The sequence below is a fragment of the Pipistrellus hanaki genome (assembly GCF_964339955.1).
Source record: "Pipistrellus hanaki genome assembly, chromosome: 2".
NCBI lineage: Eukaryota > Metazoa > Chordata > Mammalia > Chiroptera > Vespertilionidae > Pipistrellus > Pipistrellus hanaki.
The window spans coordinates 166831839-166851547 of record NC_140504.1 but is presented as its reverse complement, the minus strand read 5'-3'; the positions used below and the strand labels follow the sequence as shown (position 1 = coordinate 166851547).

The window sequence follows — 19709 nt, the reverse complement described above, 5'->3', positions numbered from 1 at the left end:
TTTTAAAAAATTCTGAGACAAAGGCTTTTGCATTTAAATGCTATTTAATATTTTATGGTGTTCATTTATTCTTATAGACATGCATTCCATCTAATATCTTTTGGCTTTGCTTGTAATGCAGGTCTGCTGGAAATGAATTCCCTCAGTTTTGTTTATCTGAAAATGATTTAGTTCACCCTCATTTTTAAGGATATTTTCACTGGATATTGAATATTGAGAGTTTTGTTCTCTCATCACTTTAAATATTTCATTACTATCCCCCATGATTTCTGAGAAAAAGTCAATGATCATTCTTATTGTTGTTCTTTTGTATGTGTCATGGCTACTTTTCCTTTTTTGCTTTAAATATTTTCTATTTATGTTTGGTTAAAGTTTAATTCTGAGTTGTTTTGGTATTTTTTCTTTTGACCAAGGACTCTAGAGCTCATTTTAAAGCAACATATTGCCGTTCTCTTCATATGCAATACAGCACTAGATTCTCAGTCAATTGCTTTGTTGATGTCTATAGTCATCTTTACTCTTCTTTAACTGTTGATGATCTGATTTGGGAATTCCACCAAACTCTTTTTTATTTTATTTTATCTTACTATTAACATTTTGGGCAATTCACTATTTGTTTGAATATCTGAGAGAGGAAAGTCAAAGAATGGAACTCAAACTTAACACATTGTGCACCAGTAGTTTTACTGCTAGCTTTACCCAGTGGCTAGATAAGTTTCTATTGAATGAGTACAGAAAACATTTTACAAAGTATCATACTTTAAAACAATATTAGCTTCTAAGAACATGTAATAAATAACTTCAAAATGCAATGGGTATTTAATTTTAAGGCTTGCCTTTAACATTTATATAAAGCACTCTGTAATATGAAACATGAGAATGCTCGTGATCTGCCTGCAATGTGTTGTTTGTACATTTTTAATATAACTGTTCTGTTGTTGGAGAAAATGGAAAATAACTTCATGGTTGTTTGTAAGTTTATCATAGTTATTCTTACAGAGTAACTACTTCTAATTTTTTGTTTAAAACCTTTAACATGTTCTGATAGAAGTTGGAAGATACACCAAACACAGTACAAATGCATAGCCCTATTGCACTTGAGAGTTAAATAAGATCAAATACAATATGTTAAAAGTAGCTTATATACCATAAAGCTTTATTCAAAATATTAAGGTGTTATCATCATTGTTTTTTGAACTAGGAAACTAAAGTTTGATTGTAATTATTTTTAAAATATATTTTACTGATTTTTTTTATAGAGAGGAGGGTAGAGGGATAGAGAGTTAGAAACATCCATCAGTTGCCTCCTGCACACTCCCTACTGAGTATGTGCCGGCAACTAAGGTACATGCCCTTGACTGGAATCAAACCTGGGACTCTTGAGTCCACATGCTGACGCTCTATCTACTGAGCCAAACCGGTGAGGGCAGGTTGTAATTCTTAATTGATTTATTGGACCTTGATACATGCTCCATACAGTGTCCCAATCTAAAACACAAAAAGATCTGCTAGATGATAAGGATTGAAAAAGCTGCTTGCATCACAGCCTGGCTTAGCTCAAAGCCTCTGGTCTGCATTTGGAGTCAGCAGCCTTAGAAATTGTGAATACTGTACCTACAAGTACTGAATGATGACAAATGTCACTGTAGTAACTCTTAATATTTAAAACTGTATGTACCCTTAAAATGCATGAACTTCTATTAAAATCCAGTTCTCTTAATTTTTATTCCCAGGTAACCTTGGACGAGTGGACCAGGTCTCTGAGTTTGAATATGATTTGTTCATTAGGCCGGATACCTGTAATCCACGTTTCCGAGTCTGGTTCAACTTTACTGTTGAAAATGTGAAAGAATCACAGGTGAGGGAAATAGTGGATGCCTTCAGTTTGGTTTGGTAAGAAGATTATGTTTTTGTTTCAGATTAGGAATATTAAAAAAGTCATGACCATGTTGTGCATATATAACAGTGAGACAGTTTTGTTTCAAGAGACATAGATAAATAGGTATAATATGTTGTCTTTTGTTATCCAAAGATTATTAAATAATAAAAATAGATAACTGAGAACAAAAAGTAAGCTTTAGAAATTGAAGCATTAACTTAATATGGTAGGCTTCCTTGAGGAATACAGTCAGAAACTATAGGAGGTGACTTGTATTATGTTTATCATGGTATGTTCTCTATATCATTTCTTCTATAAAAACCTGTAAATCATTATACAATTCTCACAGGTCCTCAGTTTCAGGAAAAGCTTTTCTTCTCCTATACAATAAGATGTTTATATCATAAAAACAATATGATTCTTGCAACTCAATTCTATTTTCCCTTTGCTTATCTGTTGGAAAACTCAGTCAATTTTATAGCCCTCTCTCATGATTTTAGAAAACTTTTTTGCTTGTGTTTCTGTGTACTGACTTTTCAAAAAATTCAGATCATAATAATTTGTCTTTAATTATGATTTCATTTACATTTTCTAACTGTATATGATTTCATAATCCTGTTCAAGTCTTCTTTGAATGGGAGAGTGTATTGATGAAGAGAGAACTAAATACACATGCTTGGAACAAGCATGAAAATATAATCTTAAGAAATCAGTTATCATTCTGTTATACTGAGACAGCTAATCACGAAAGGCTTTGCATAAACTTTGTATACATAGTGATATGACGTTTTTAAGGAGATGAATGCCGTTTTCATTCAGGGTCATCTAGTTTTTAGTATATTTCGGAGAATGTGAGGAGGTTGTTTAATTTCCTCGTTCAAGTCAATCTCTCCTGTTTGCTCTTTCACCTTCTTCCTTGCTTCTCTCTATTCTTTTCAACTGCAACTTGAATTGTGTGTCAGACAGTGGTCAATATCTGGAATTTAGGGACTCAGAGTCCTCCTTGACTCAGTGCTGTTATCCTGGCCCACTGGCTCTAGCGGAAGAGGGAGGGGTCAGGAACAGCCATGTAACTTTACCGCTGTTTCTCCCAATTCCCCACAACATCACTGACACAGGACTTCCTGTGTGTAATGTTACTGAAGTTTGGGGTTTAACTGGAAGGAATTAAATTTATGGGAGAACTCTAAACATTGTTAGCTACATATGATTTATCTCAGCATTTTAGGAGAACTGGGGGGAAATTACACCCTACACAGAGAGCTGCTCAAGGATAAACTTGAGTTCCTACCTTTTTTTCTGGGTTTTACTTCTCTTTCATGAGAAAAATCCGTTTTGGTATTTTTTTTTTCCCTTTCATAGTAAGAGGAACAATATTTCTCTCTCTACCAACCTTAGGAAAACCTATACTTTACCTACAGGCACTCACCTGAACCTAGGATTGTCCAGCTTATTCCATCAAGATAATTGATAATTCCAAAGTGCATTTACCAGTCTATGTTACTGAATCTTGAGAATATAACTTACAGCAGAGGCTTTAATCAGATGTACTAATCTGAGTCTTAGCACTCTAAGTTTGGGTTTCCTATGAAGATCTCTACTATCATGAGATAAACACACAACCTCTTACTCTTCTGTGGTTTTCCTGTATCATGTCAGTTGGTGACTTACAGTTGGCACATACACACGCTACTAATAATTGTGAGACAATATAGTCAATTTATATGAATTTTATTAAAAGTGTTATAAGCCAGAATTCCTAAATTCATAAAGGAGATTAGTCTTTTCTTCTTTTTGCACAGCATATGTGCATCCTTCAGCTTGCCTACTGGAAACAAGAATCCACGAACTCCTTCAAAATGAGACCTATTTCTTTCCTAAAAAAAAAAACATTGTCTATCCTCATTATATCCTTGCTAAATAAAGACTTTGTGGAAACCCTGAAATTATAGTGCTTTTTAATTTTGGGCCATATTAAATTCTAACCCTAATTTTATAGTTATGTTTTTGTTGTTATTGTTTAAAATATCTCTTCCAGAGTTATAAAATATTCATATTACATGTTAAAGTCATGCAGTCTATTTTTGTAGTCTTGTTTACCAGTTCAATAAGCAAATAACATGAATATGCCCCGAAATAAGACAGTTAGAGCTTATTTTTAAAGTTGGAGGAACCAATATTTTCCCAGTTTTTTGGATTCTATCTTCATACCCAGTACTATTCTACCTTTGTTACAGTTAGAAATCATGAACATGTTTATCTGGTTTCCTGGAACCTGATGCTTTATCAGCCTTTCGGTGGGCCATTGCTTCATCAACTATAATCACATTATATAGTTATGGAAATCTGTCTCAAGAAAGCATAAAGATCTGCTGGAAAGATACAGTATATATCTCTAGCTCACAGGATATTTGTTTTCATGGTTATCTACATGAAATAGAATGATTTTACTATTAATTTTGACTTGTGAGGTCTGTTTTCATAATGTCTCTTCTTGTAATCTTTTTCCATCTCTCCAATTTCCGTTAAAATGTGACCTGCATGAGTGTATTCTAGTCAGGAACCTTATTTCAGGTTTGGTACTAGCAGGCAAAGCAATATTAGTCATCAAAGACTGACTTCATTAAATGAATGTTAAAAATCACAGCATCAAATATACTGTATAAACAGGTCTAGCTTTTGGGTTACTTTGTTTTTAGGAAGTGATAAAAACTTGGAGCATGCAGTGCTCTATTGCAGGACTGGTATATAAACCTCCAAAAAATAGTGGCTAACTAAGTGTATTTGCAAGAGACTCTGAAAACTAAACATCCTTGTACCATTTTCTCTCTGAAAAACCTGTATTAAATGTTCTTATGTGGAAATTTACTACTGATGCAGCAGAACACACATTCAATGTGCAAGCAAATCATCCTATTTAAATACTAGATGTCTGGTGCTTGGAATTGGTGCATTTGGGAGGGGGGCACTCCCTCAACCCAGCCTGTACTCTCTCGCAGTCTGGGAGCCCTTGGGGGATATCTGATTGATGGCTTAGGCCTGTTCCCCCAGGGAGTGGGCCTAAGCCATTAGTTGGACTTCCTTAGCACTGCCATGGAGGCAGGAGATGCTCCTGCCACTGATGCTGCACTCGCCAGCTCTGAGCCTGGTTTCTGGCTGAGCAGCACTCACCCTGTGGGAGTGCAGTGATCACCAGGGAGCAACTCTGTGTTGAGTGTCAGCCCCCTGGTGGTCAGCATGCGTCATAGCGACCTGTCATTCTGCCTTTTGGTCTATTTGCCTATTAGCCTTTTATTATATAGGACTAGAGGCCCTGTTGCACAAAATTTGTCCCTTGGGGGCATCGTCCCTCAGCCTGGCCTGCACCCTCTCACAATCCAGGACCCTTCGCTTTTTACCACCTGCCTGCTCACTGCTTCTTACCACTCGGCTAACTGCTCTTTAGTACTGCCACGGAGATGGGAGAGGCTCCTGCCACCACTGCTGCACTTGCCAAACATGAGCTGGCTTCTGGCTGAGCTGCACTCCCCCTATGGGAGCGCACTGAGCACCACGGGGCAGCTCCTGCATTGAGTGTCTGCCCCCTGGTGGTCAGTGTGCATCATAGTGACCAGTCGTTCTGGCCATTCTGCCATAAAGGTTGCTTAGGCTTTTATTATACAGATTCACAAAAGCTTCAGCCAGTAAGAGGAAATAAAATGGTCTGCCTTGACTATTTAAACTTTGTTTTATTTCCTTGATATTCTTTACATTTCTTTAAATTTATTTTCTCCTTACTGATTATTAAAGTAGTCAATGTTTAATGTAGTAAATTTAAAAAGTATAGATAATTATTAGAAGCAGAGGAAAACACATTCATCCACCCACCCATAATCTTACTACCAAAAGTGCAAATACTATTAATCTTTTGTCATATTTACTTCTAGGTTTATTTATTTTCTATTTTTGAAGCATAATTTAAGTTAGTACCATATATACTTTTCATGTCTTGCTTTTAAAGAACCAGAACAGCACCACAAAGCAATTTATATCACTAAAAATATCATAAATATGGCTGTACAATAGCTATTTACTACTGGATCATTTTCTAACTCTTGAGCATTAATTGTTGTTATAAATAACACTGTAGCGAACATCTTTATGCATGGAATGTTACCCACATTTTATTTTGCTTCTTCAGGATAAATTCCTATGAGAGGAATTGATGGCCAAAGGAAATTAGTATTTTAAAAATGCATGATACATGTTTCTAAATAACCACCAGAAAATGTATACTGTTTTAGCAGTGTATAAGATGCTTTTCATTGAATTTCCTGCTTTGTTTTATGAACTCAGATGGTCATACATTTAGAACAAATTGATTCTTTTTCTCATTTACTTTGAAACTTCACACAAACAAATGGGATATGAGCAATGTTTCAGGTCTTTAGTAATAAAGGAATTAATTGTGTTCAAGCATAACATGAGACAACAAAACAGATCTACTTTTTATTTTCACCCTTTTCTTCATCAAATCCTTTTATATGGGTGTGCCAACAGTTTGTTCTCTGAGGTATGTTCTGGGAAATTAAAATTCCAAGAGAATAGAAGAATAGGATGAATAAACAAAATTGAAGGGATTGAAGTCATTGCAATTATTGGTAATATAAAGGGGTAGAATTGACTATGGGAATAGCTCAATGAAGTATAATGGAAGGAAAGATATTGGAGAAGTGGAGCTCCAAGTAGTTTGAATGTTGTTGAAAAATTGTCTCTATAGATCTTGGAAAAATATCAGCGAGGCCTAAACAAAAGTCATTGAGAAATGAGGAGGAAGGAAGGAGTAGCGAGATGACACCAATAATGAGAGGTAGTGGAGAGATAATATGATGAAATTAGATTTCAAAGCTATGTTCATGTAAGTGAAGGATCAATATTATAAAGATATGGTTATCCCCAAATCAACTTAATTTTAATACAATTCTAATAAAAATTCACCTAAATTCATTTCATAAAACTTAACAAGCTAATTTTAACATTTATGTAGAAAAACAAAGGTCCAAAAATAGTCAGGCCCACATTGAAGAATAATAATGAATGGGTATACATTTATTTTATGGAAATTTGTATTTCAGCTAGTAACAATTTTTATTTATAGCAATAGTGATTAAAATAGTTTGGCATTGGCAAAGGAATGGGCAAATAATCTAAATGAGCAGACTGGAACTCAGAAACAAAGCTATTTATAAAAGGGAACTTGCTATCTGACAGAAGATACATTGCAAAATAATAGCAATATAGAGTCTATTCAGTCAACAGAATTATATGGTAAACAATACTCCAATCTCATACTATTTCAGAGCAGACCACAGTGAAGGGGTAAAAGAACTTGCATGGAAATAAATAGATCTGGGAAATAAGCTCAGTTCTATCAGAAACTAATTGTTCATTGCTAGTATATAATAATATGACACTAAAAATATAGAAAGTCCTCACTGTTATTTTTATTATCACTAATATCTAATAAATATTTATTGTGTACCTGTGATATGTCAGTCACTGTTCTGAGTACTCAGGATTCAGCATAGAATAAGACAGACAAAGTCCTGCTCTTCTAGAGAAGCTAATGCTCATTATGAGAAGAAAAACAATAAATAGGAGCAAATAAAAAAGTGGCAAATCCTACCAAATTTGATTTATTCAGTTAAGGGTTTTAACCATATATTCAATTTTTAGCAATTATCAATTAAGCAACATATGCTTTTATATATACAGACAGTCCTCAGGTTACGTTGGGACTTGACATACATTGTTCCCTACTTACATCGCCATCTCCCATTTATTTATATAAAAAAAAAGTTCTGTCATTTCGACAATGTACATATGTGCTTTATGTTTTTTAGTATTTACTGCATTTACCACAGGTAAAGGTCAGTAATTGTTATATTTCTTTTAAATTTTTTTTTTTACTGTTTCACTTCACTACTGTGTGCTCCATGTAAATGATATAGGTTTTTATGTAGTAAGTGGGTTCCAACTTACAGCGAAAATCGCGCCGAAGTCTCCGACATAACCCGAGGACCTACTGTATATAGGTGTACTGGTTAATAATGCGGATTTTGTAATAAAAGAAAACATTGAAATCATTACTTTTAAAGTGTTTAAACCAGTGTTCACAAGCATCTTGAGACGGAGCATGTTCACCATAAGCTTCCCGAAGAATACGATAACCTTTTCTTCAAAATAATGAATTAAAACTTCCCGTGTAAAAATATCTATTGACATTCAGAAAATTTGACATATGAAGTTTTGAAGCTTGTTGTCAATACAAAAAGATAGCATACACATCAAATCACATATATATCAACATATGTGTAACTCCATCTATTGAAAAAAATCCGTATTATTAACTGGTACACTTAGTATTGTCAGTGTCATGTTACTGTACGCCAAGTGGCCCGATTACTATGGTCTCTGAATGCATAATAATCAGGCCACTCAATGTATATTCTATATAATAAAAGGCTAATATGAAAATTGTCCTCTTGACCAGGAGTTCGACCAGCAGGGAGGCTAGCCAACTGCCCGGGCCCCCTCCCCCTGGTCAGACAGGTCCTGGGTGCTGTAGGGAAGCTGGTGCCAGCAGCTGGGGGAAGGAAGGCCTACTCTTGCACCAGTTTTCATGCATTGGGCATCTAGTGTATAAAATAATAAGTTAAGTACTAGAGATACAAATAACTTATGGTGAAAATTTATCACTTTAGTTGGGCTAGAGGGTCAAGGAATAATAAAAGAAGACAACAAAGAGAAGATATAGTACTTAACCTGGTCCTCAAAGCCAGTCTTAAATAGAAAAAACTCATCTTATTCAAATAAGTATTATAAACCTGATTTGATAGCCAAAAGCTTCAATTTAATAGTGAAAAAAGTGGTTAAAAAAAAGCAATCAAATCATGTCATGATCTCAATTTATATAAAGCAAAACATATCCTAGTATTTTTTTTTATTAAGATAATAAAGTTGGTTGTAGAGTAGGGTAGTCATAGTTCACCATTCACTGTGTTTATAGTATCAACATTATATGATGTGATATAACATATTTACTTGTTTATGTGGAAAGTTCTGATTTGAGGAATTTCATGCAGGATTTTTTCCCCTTCTTTGTGTGTGGTTTTTAACTGCTGAACAATTAAGAAAGACCCAAATTTAGACTGGAAACTTATTGTGACATAAACTTATAAATATTGCTGTTGCAATATAAATAAAACACAGATGTAGAAAGTGAAAAAGATCTTTATGCAAATAAAACTCTGGGTACCAGAAACAGAACATCTTAGACTGGATGAGTCTTATAGCTATGGGTTTTTTTGCTGATCTACTGCCAAAGAAACGAGAGATTGATATTTAAATTTTATGCAAAGTTTCAAGGATAGTCTAAGCCTTGCTTTGGCAGAACAAAAGCAATAAAATCTGAGGAAAAGGCATTGGAACTTTTATAGGCTTTGATTTGCTAAATGTATGGGAAAAGCTTTGGAGTCTAAGCAGATGAGCTCTCAGAATAACTTACTCTTCTTCCTTGTGAATCTGGAATGGCCCACACTGCTTAGAACTAGACTTACTTTTTAATTTTAATTTTAATTTTTGTGGTTACCTTTGAATTTCAGTTAGCTTGCTTATAGCATTCTGTGGAGTGACTAACTAAATGCTGATCACTCTTTGATCTTGAACTCTAGTTTTACTCTGATCTCTTCTTCCAGCTGCCTGCCCTAAATCTTCCACATCAATACTGAACAGAAGTCTGTACTTCCCCCAAAGTCTGTATCCCTTTTTAGTATTTTCTTAGTTTTATTGTACCACTGTCTACTTGATTACCCAAACTGGAAACTTGCAGTTTGTTCTTGACGATTCATTTATTATTTATGCTGTCCTCTCTATATGAAAGACTTTTCCCTAATTCTCAATCTGCGAGGCTATCAAATCCTTTAAGATAGAGATAAAATCTCCTCTCTTTTGAGAGGCTTCCTCTCACTTCCAGACTGTGGTCCTAATAGCTTTTATTGCTGATGCTAACAAAGCATGGTTACCACATAATGTAATTGATAGTTTGTATGCCACTTCCCCTCCTGGGTTTTTAGCTATTTTATTATTACTATTATTTTTATTACTACTTTTATCTTGGTTTCTTCAATACTTGATATGTCTGCCTTTAAAAAATGGATATGTTGATGAAATGAATGTGTTTACCTATTGCAATAGTGACACCCTTGTATTGACTTCTGTCTTGCATCAAGACTTGGGTCTTTTGGGGTAATCGTACTTATATATTTCCATTTATTTGTGTCTTCAATTTATTTTATTAATGTCATGTAGTTTTCAATATATAGGCCTTTTCTTTGAGCTAAATGTATACTCATGGGGTGAACATATCACTATTTTCTGAAATAATTAAAATTTAAGTTAAAATTTTTTAAAATGATTATGTCAAATGGCTCATAAAAGCTGTCAACAATGTGGTCTCTTTTCCAGTGCAGCTGGGTTCCAGTTATACACTCTTCTAGGTAGGAATGGTCTACATGAGCTTGTCCTGTCCCTTTGGTGAAAACAGAATGAAAATCATTAGATTATGGACTTCCTTGTGTCATAGGGACTTCCATCCTCCACACCTCAGGCCTGAAACTGAAAATGTTTGACACATTTAAAAGAACTTTAGTTACCAATAATTTTTAATTCTAGTTTCAATAGTGTCATTGCTTAAGAATAACTAAGACCCAGCTGTTCTAATTTCTTACCTTGGTGTAGTTGTCACTCAAATGTCAAAAGCTCATTATAAATGTCATAAACAAAATCAGTATTGAGTAAGGAAGATCATGATATTAACTAAATGTGTTGCATTTTTTTGTGTGTGTGTGTGTGTGTGTGTGTGTGTGTGTGTGTGTGTGACTTGGCATTGTGTTTGGTTACTGCTTGATATATTTTATTATAAAAATTGTGACTCCTCACTATCTCTCAGAGTATAATTGTAGCATTTAATTGTTATTTAGTTGTTGTTTTTTTTAATAGTAGTCTGCAGATATAGGTAGATAGGCCATTATGAAGTATTGAGGTTTCCCCTTTTGCCTCATCAGTCATTACCACTTTCTAGCTTTTAACCAGCCCTCACAATACAGCCCAAGTCCCTCCAGATAACATACCACATCCTTTATGAGTTGGCTTCTCTGTACCTTTTTATTCTCAGTTGTCCTTACTCCACTAGGTGTTAGTCATACTATAACAGCTTTATTGTTTTGGTTATGCCAGGCTTTCAATTCTGCCATTGCCTCTGCTCATCTAGTTTCTTCTGTATTAGGTTCCATCCTTATTCACCTGATCATTTTCTATTATCTTTCAGCTATGTATCTATCTGCTCAGCACACTGTGTTGTAAAGATCATTGGACATCTGTCTGTTCCATTACAATGAAAGCTACTTGAGAGCAAAAGCAATATCTTATTTAATATTTGTATCTCCATTGCTTTGATCATGGTTTTCCAATGCAAATGAGGGAACTTAGCCCCGCATTACTTGATAAAACAAATAAAAAGGATGGATGATGTAACAGCGCCAAGCATCCCAATATAGCCCTGAATTTTGACACAATTATAATTTCCTAAAGTCCTAACTTTTTCATACCTGAAAAAAAAATCCCACCCAGCTTTGTTTAACAAATTAAACTGTGTTCCTCCACTCCTTCTAGGGGAGTTAGGAAAATAATGTCTTGGCTGTTATTGTGGCAAGATTGAAGTTCAGATATGGGGGTTCCTATAATATGAGGACTGATAATTGTGTTTCTAATGAGCACAGGAGTGGGATTTTAGTTAAGAGCATCCCATTTTCCTATCAGAGCCATTTCAGTGCTCTGTCCCTCATTTTGTTAAACTTGCTGACAATTGCTGATGGGATTACAGACAGTAGCTTTCTTTAAAGGATATATTAGGCAGTTACAGGTAGATTTTTGACACACCATTACAAAATGTTTCCTGTTAGCAGGTAGTGGGAAGAGAGATGGATGTGAATCTATTCGTATCAGAATTACATGTCAAAAAGCTGGAGCAGAGTTCAATTTATTTCTGTAATAATAAACAAGTCAGAGGTTGACTTGACAATTATTTCTACTTCAACTACTTGTTTTTTTTCTGAGATGAACATTCCAATATAAAATCAACTTGTATGAATGCCTTTTAGTAAATAACAGCCTATGTGAATTAGATTATCCCATAGGAGCTAAAATTGAACCATTTCACAGGTGGGAATGAATATTTTATAGTTCTCCCTGATAAAGAATATAAAGTTACATAATTTTTGATGAAATAATAAAATGTCGGATGAAGATTTAGAGGGTATAAATAAATTCTCCTATTTTTCCTTTATACTAATTATGTGACTTTGAACAAGTTATAATTACTTGAGTTTTCAATTTACTCAATTGTATAAACTAATGATGATAACCACTAATTTATTGAATCTCTAAAATGGGCTTTATCTACAATGTGTTCATCAATATGTCATTGCATCTTCACACTAATCACTAACTTTATTCCCATTTAACAGGTAAGAAAAATGATGTTCAGAAAGCTTAACTAACTTGCTCAAGCCCACATAGAATATAAAACGCAGAGAAGAACAAAATCCCACATCTTTTGGCCTTCCATGTCTTTATTCTTTTTTTCTTCCCTCCTCTCTTTTTATTTAATCTCACTGTTATCTTGCAGAGTTACAGAAATGAACTGATGAATTTAAAAGAGATTTTGTCACATACAAATTTTAGGCATTGTTACTTTTACTTATACACCTTGGTATTACTAAGTTAGAATGGAGTTGTTTTCTGTTAATGTTGAGTGGAAAAACACTACAAAACTTTTTGAAGGCTTATACAGATTTAAAAATTAATTTTTAATTTTTCCTGGATGGTAATTTTTTTTCCTACTAAGGCTACCGAGTTATATTCGATACTGTTATTTCTTTATAATATTTATACTTTCTCTACATCTAATTTTCACATATTTTCAGGATAAATCTGAATATGTTAAGGAGAATAGAAGGCTTCCTTAGTAATATCTGAATATATAGTTTGTAAAGTGCTTTTGCATGCGTTATATTATTTGTTTTTCAGATATAGTTTCTTGTTTTGATAGTTGTGGAATAAGTATCTTTACTTCTGTCTCACAAGTAACAGAACTGAAGTGTAGAGAGGCTTGCCTAAGTTCACAAAGCATGTTTGTGGTAGAGGTCAAGAACTCAGGGCATATTATTACAAGTATGGGGTGCTACCTAATGTATCAAAAATGAGTTTTTGAGGCAGCTATAATATTGTGGTTACTCCTACAGACTTTTGAGTTAAGCATCCTGAGTTCAGATTCTGACTCATTTGTATATCCTTAGACAAATTAAAGAATTGGCCCAATAATTGGGGCAATTAAATACCAAATCTGGTAACTCCAGTTTCACACCTATAAAATGAGGATAATAATATTTATTTTGTAGGGTTGTTATGAGTTTTGAATAAGTGAAACATTAGCATAGTAGCTAATATATAACAAGCAGTCAATAAACTTTAGCTATTTTTTTGCTCACTGGTTTAGTATTATAAGTTGTGCTCACATGATTACTTATATAGATCATTTTTGTAAGTCATTTAAAGTTTTAATTTATTAATTCAATGAACATCCAAGAAATGCTTCTGATGTGCTGTATATTTTCTAGGCATGAACTCTATATAATAGAGTTCCTACTCTCAGGGAGCTAATTTTGTTTTTTCAAGAAGAAAATTAAGATACACATGAATGAAAAGGCAAATTTTATTGACTTCTATAGATACCTGATTTTACAAAAGTATGTGTTAATTTAACTTGCTTTTAAACTTTGGGTTTTTATTGTCATTGTTAAAAATATTGTACTTAAAGAATTATACATTTATGGGAGAGTATCTTTTTTAGAAATCGTATAATAAAGGATGCAAATGAAATTCATTGTTTAGTAGATTGGGATCTATTTAAAAATGGAAACAGATTTCCTTGGTCTGTTTTTAGAAAAATGCAAAAGAGAGAATCTTTTCAATTGTAATACATACATTATTGATTATAACGATATCTGGAAATTTATTAAGTGTTTACCATGTGCCAAGCATTATACTAGGTGCTTTATAGATACTATAAAATCTCACAAACACTATAAGTACTACTATTCCTCTTTAGTAAATGTAGCAACTGAGGCTCAAAGAAGTGACATAACTTTATGGTATTGGGCTTCATGCCCAGTGCTGTTTGTCTCCAAAATCTGTTAGACTTGGAAAAAATTGGAACAATTGAATCTCATTTTTAAGCTTGAATTTTGCTTTATTGTATTTAATTATAGTAGTTTTTCCCCTTATTATCTACTATATTGTTACCATAATGCTGTGTGGTAACCCTAATGCTTACATGTAACAACCTTTATTTATATTAGTCTCTTAAGTTGATAACATCTTAAATTTAAACACATTCTACATTTTTACTCTCCCTACACATGTTTGGTTTTTGATGACACATTTAACATATTTTTTATGTTGTGTATTTCTTAGTTAATTGTTATATTGTTCTTTTTACTAATTTTGTCTTTTAACCTTTCCTATATAATAAAAGGCTAATATCCAAAGAAAGCGAATGGCAGAACAATTGGTTGTTATGAGGCACAGTGACCACCAGGGGGCAGATGCTCTATACAGGAGCTGCCCTTGGTGGTCAGTGCACTCCCTCAGGGGGAGCGCTGCTCAGCCACAAGCTGGGCTCATGCCTGGTGAGCCCAGCAGTGGTGGTGGGAGCCTCTCCCGCCTCTGCAGCAGCCCTAAGTATGTCTGACTGCTGGTTTAAGCCTCCTCCCCGCGGGAAGTGGTACTAAATCATCAGTTAGATATTCCCTAAGGACATCCCCGGACTGTGAGAGGGCACAGGCCGGGCTGATGGACCCTCCCAAACCCCACCAGAGTGCATGAATTTCTTTTTTTTTCTTTTTTTCTTTTTTTTCTTTTTAAAATATATTTTATTGACTTTGTACAGAGAGGAAGGGAGAGAGACAGAGAGCCAGAAACATCGATGAGAGAGAGTCATTGATCAGCTACCTCTTGCACACCCCCTACTGGGGATATGCCCGCAACCAAGGTACCCATGACCGGAATCGAACCCGGGACCTTTCAGTCCCCAAGCCGATGCTCTATCCATTGAGCCAAACTGGATTTGGCAGAGTGCATGAATTTCATGCACGAGGCCTCTAGTTAACTTTATAAATTATTAGTTCACTATCTTTACTATGTATTTATCTGGAGAGATTTATACTTTCAAATATTTTCTTGTTATTAATTAGCACCCTTTCTTTTTAGCTTAAAGAAGACCCTTTAATGTTTCTTGTAAGGCTACTTTAGTGGTAATGAACTCCTTTAGCTTCTGCTTGTCTGGAAGAGCCTTTATCTCTCCTTCAGTTCTGAATAATTTTGCCTGATAGAATATTTGTGTTTAGAACTTTTTTTTTTATTTTAGCACTTCGAATATATGATGCTACTTCCTTCTGGCCTGCAAAATTTTTTCTGAAACATAATCTGACAGTCATATGAGGGTTCCCTTGAACCCAACAAGTTGTTTTTCTCTTGCTGCTTTTTAGATTCTCACTTTGTCTTTAAATTTTGACATTTAAATAAATGTATCTTGATATGGTTTTTCTTGATTCATCTTATTTGTAACTCTAGGCTTCCTCAACCTTGTTGTCTGTTTCCTTCCCTAGTTTTGATGTAAAAATGTCCAAAATGTAGATAATTTTTACAGAACTTTATTGAGCCAAACAAAGAATATACCTGGGAGCAGTATCTTAACAGAAAGAGAAAAATGCTTTTCAGAATGGCAGTTTTCAGCTTCTTTTATGCATTTTGAATTAGAAAAGAAGGATAAGGAAGATTATATGAGAGAGCAAAGCAGGGATTGGATTTCAGGATAGTTAACAGGATTATGTATCTCTTTAGGGTGATTTTGTTTCTTCAAAGAAACATTTCAGAGGTGTGTTAATGTAGATACACAGGAAAACTGGGCAGGGCTTATTTAAGGTAAAGGTAAAACTTTTCCTGAAGAGTATATTCCTGGGGTGTGACTGCCTATCATAATCTGCCCAGTTAGTAATTTATGGTCAGATCACCTTGTATCAAGACTAAATTAAGAATTTTTCTCAACATGACTAACCATCAAGGAAATGCAAATCAAAACCACAATGAGATATCACCTCACACTTTTTTAGAATGGCTATTATCAAAAAGGTAAGTAATAAGAATTATTGATGAGAATATACAGAAAAGGGATTTTGATAGGCAGCATCTTATTTTTTAAATTTAATTTGATGTTTTTATTTAATATTGATGTACTTGGGTTAAAAAGTACACTTTTGTTATTTGTTTTTTTTATTTATGCTTATTAGATCTAGTCCTCAATTTTGCCTCTTTTTATGCCTCCTTTTGAAAAACTGATTAATTTTTACGATTTCATTTTTATCTCCTTTGCTGAATTATTAGCTGTAACTCTTTGTTTTATTATTTTAGTGGTTGCTTTATGTTTTACACTATACATTTTAATTATCACAGCCTGTCTTCCAATAATACTATATACCTTCATGTATATTATAAGAACCTTATAATACTAAGGTTGTACCTGTCTCTCCTGACTTTGTGGACGTTGTTATACATTTTATTTCTACATTTTTTAATATCTTCAATGCATTGTTATGAGTTTTGCTTTAAACACAATAATCTTTTAAAGAAATTTAATAAGAAAATGTCTTTTATACTTACCCGTATATTTACCACTTTCAGTGTTCTTCATTCTTTCATTTAGTTCCAGATTTTTATCTATTATAAATTTTCTTCTTCCTGAAGAACTTTCTTTTATATTTTGTGTAGTACAGGTCTGTTGGCGCTGACGTATTTCATCATGCATATGTCTGATAAAGTATTTTAGAAAGACAATTAGAAATGTACAGGGTGGGCAAAAAGTAGATTTACAGTTATGAGTACATGAAACATAGAGTTTATTCTTATAATATTATTTATTAAATGTATTATTTTCCATCTGAACAACTATAAACCTATTTTTGCCCACCATGGATATAGAATTCTAGGTTGAAGTTTTTTAAACTTCTTAGATTTGTAGATTTATTCTTTTATCACAATTGTATGATGATCTCAGGCAATATTTCTTTAAATATTTCTTCTATTTCCCTTCCATTTCCTTTGTGGTCTCTATTTACCTGTGTATTAGGTCAATTAAAGTTGTTCCATAGTTCACTAATACTCTATTCCTTTTTTTTCAGTCTTTATTTTTTCTGTGTAATTTGTGTTATTTCTCTAATTCTTTAAGACCATTAATCTTTCCAACTGCATTATATAATCTGCATTAACACTATCTAGTGCACTTTTTAAGAATCTCAAACATTGTATATTTTATTTTTAACATTCTGACTTAGTTTATTGTTTTTAAATCATTCATACCACCTCTTAATGTGCACAATCTTTCCTCTAGTTTCTTGAGCACATGGAATGCATTTAACTTTTAATATCTTTATGATTATTATCATCTGCATCATTTCAGTTTTAACCAACTGATTTCTTTTCCTCCTCATTGTGGGACATATTCTCTTGCTTCTTTGTATACCTGGTACTTTTTTTAAATCTAATACCAGGCTTTTTGAATTCCATTTTTTGGGTGCTAGATGTTTTTGCATTCTTATAGATATTTTTGAGCTTTGTTCTGGGATGCGGTGACTTGAAAATAAACATTTGTCATTTCAGACCTTTCTTATAAACTTTTACGTTTTATCAGCGCATTCTTGAACTCTTTCTCATTATTGAGATAAAACTTTTCTGAACACTCCAATATGCCATGAATTATGAGGTTTTCTGCTAGGCTTATGAGGATAGGAACTATTCCTTGCCCTGTGAAAACACAAAATTTTATTCCATTTAATACTTTTGTTTGTCCCTTCTGGGTAGTTTCAGATGAAAATCAAGAGAAACCGTCTGCAGATAGCGAAAGCTCTATTTCTCTGTATCTCTCTGCTTTCCTGTACTCTCCCTGTGAATTCTAGCTATCTTGGCTTTCCTGAGCATTCACCTTCCTTTCAATTAATGAGATTATTGGGATATTCCAGGGCTTTCTCCTTCTGCTGCTGTATATTGGAAACTTTAGGCTGCAGAATGGGACAATTGTAGAGTTTATTTTACTTGTTTTTTTGTTGGTTCAGAGTGCTGTCCTTTGTTGTCTAATTTTCAATGCCTTTAAAACTGTTGTTTCATATATTTTGCCTTTTAATGTTGTTTCAAGCAATGAGGTAAAATCTAGTCCCTCCTCTTCTGTCTTTATTGGCGGAAGATATCCTCCCAACTCTTAAATTTTAAAGCTTTTTTTTCTCTAAGACATAATCATATATTACTAGCTAATATGGTTGATATTGTGGTAAACCACATTATAAGGCAAATCATACTCCACTTGCTTTTTACTATTTTTCTTTCTTAAAAAATTCTAGTAATTTATATGATAAAGTAAAAAAGGACAGTTAATTTTTGTTGATCTTGTTTATCATTGAAAATGCATCTGTGGCAGAAATGTTCTAATACATCCTAGAAGCATCTAAGTAGAAAGAATAAGTACGGTGATGGACATTTAGGTTCCATTACAGTTGGAAACATTATGAGAAAGAAGTGTTTTGGGCTCTTGTGATAAGGTTTTGTTTTTATATTTTGACTACCAAACATTTACTGATAGCTTATTTGATTTTGTGGTGATAAAGTTAAGAATGCTCATATAGACCCCAACTTATTTAGCAATATGGATTCATGGTAATCGAAGGCTATTATAATAGTCTGCACAGAATAACATTCTAAAAGTGAAAAATAAGATGTGAAGACATTAACTTGATTCAACAATTATTTTCACTTAAGTATCTCCCCCCCCTTTCCCCCCCTAGTCTGATTAAACTTTTCTATCCAGAAATCTCTGGATTTTTTTTTTATTTTTTACTGGCAGTCAAAAGGAAATTATTTATATAATAATAATAGCAATATCAACAACCAGCAAAATTAGTGCAATTTATTGAGTAGTACCTCAAGGATTGTCCTAAGGGCACTTTGTAACATGCTATATAATTTAATTCTCACATAAAGTTCTAAAATACATCTTATTTGTTATATGAGGGAACAAGTTCAGAGGCTTGTCATTTGTCTATTTAGGTTACCTGTTTAGAGTTAGAATCAGACCTGAAAAGGGGGCTAGAGTATATGATTACAAAGCACTTATTTTCTTATGATGTTACACTGGGTTTTAATATTAATTATAGTTACAGATACTTTTTAATGTATATGAAATTGAAGCAATTATTTAAGGCTATCTGAAGCCAAATAGTAGTTTTTAGATCATCTACATTTGTGCTCCATGACTCTTACTTTTATCATTCATAAAATGGTGGCTGTGCTAAAATAATACCTGCATTGCAGGTTGATAAAAAGATTGCATAAGGCAGTGTATACAAAAGAACTTGGCAAACTCTAATGCAATGTAGAAAATGCAAAGCAGTGCTGCTGTTATTATGTCCTGCAATATGCACTGGAATATACACAAAGATTATTAAATCTTCCCCTCAGAAAAAGGGGAGTGTGAAAAATTCTCTCCAAAAAAAGAAGTTATATGTAAGAGGTGAATGTAAAGGTTTTAATCTTCCTTCTCATTATGAAAACACATCTCTCTTAAGCCTTCCTTGGAGATCTCCTTTGGGCAATAGGCAAGTCCTGGGAGTAAATTCATGGAAGGAGA

General features: G+C 33.6%; 1 protein-coding gene across 1 annotated transcript in view; it reads left to right on the top strand.

The window, feature by feature from the left end:
• AGBL4 (AGBL carboxypeptidase 4) overlaps positions 1 to 19709 on the top strand; it is an 892605-nt gene that overhangs the window by 94489 nt on the left and 778407 nt on the right. The window contains exon 3 of the mRNA XM_084872915.1: positions 1734 to 1858. Within this exon, the coding sequence (XP_084729041.1) occupies positions 1734 to 1858 (125 nt within the window). The remainder of the gene's footprint in view (positions 1 to 1733; positions 1859 to 19709) is intronic.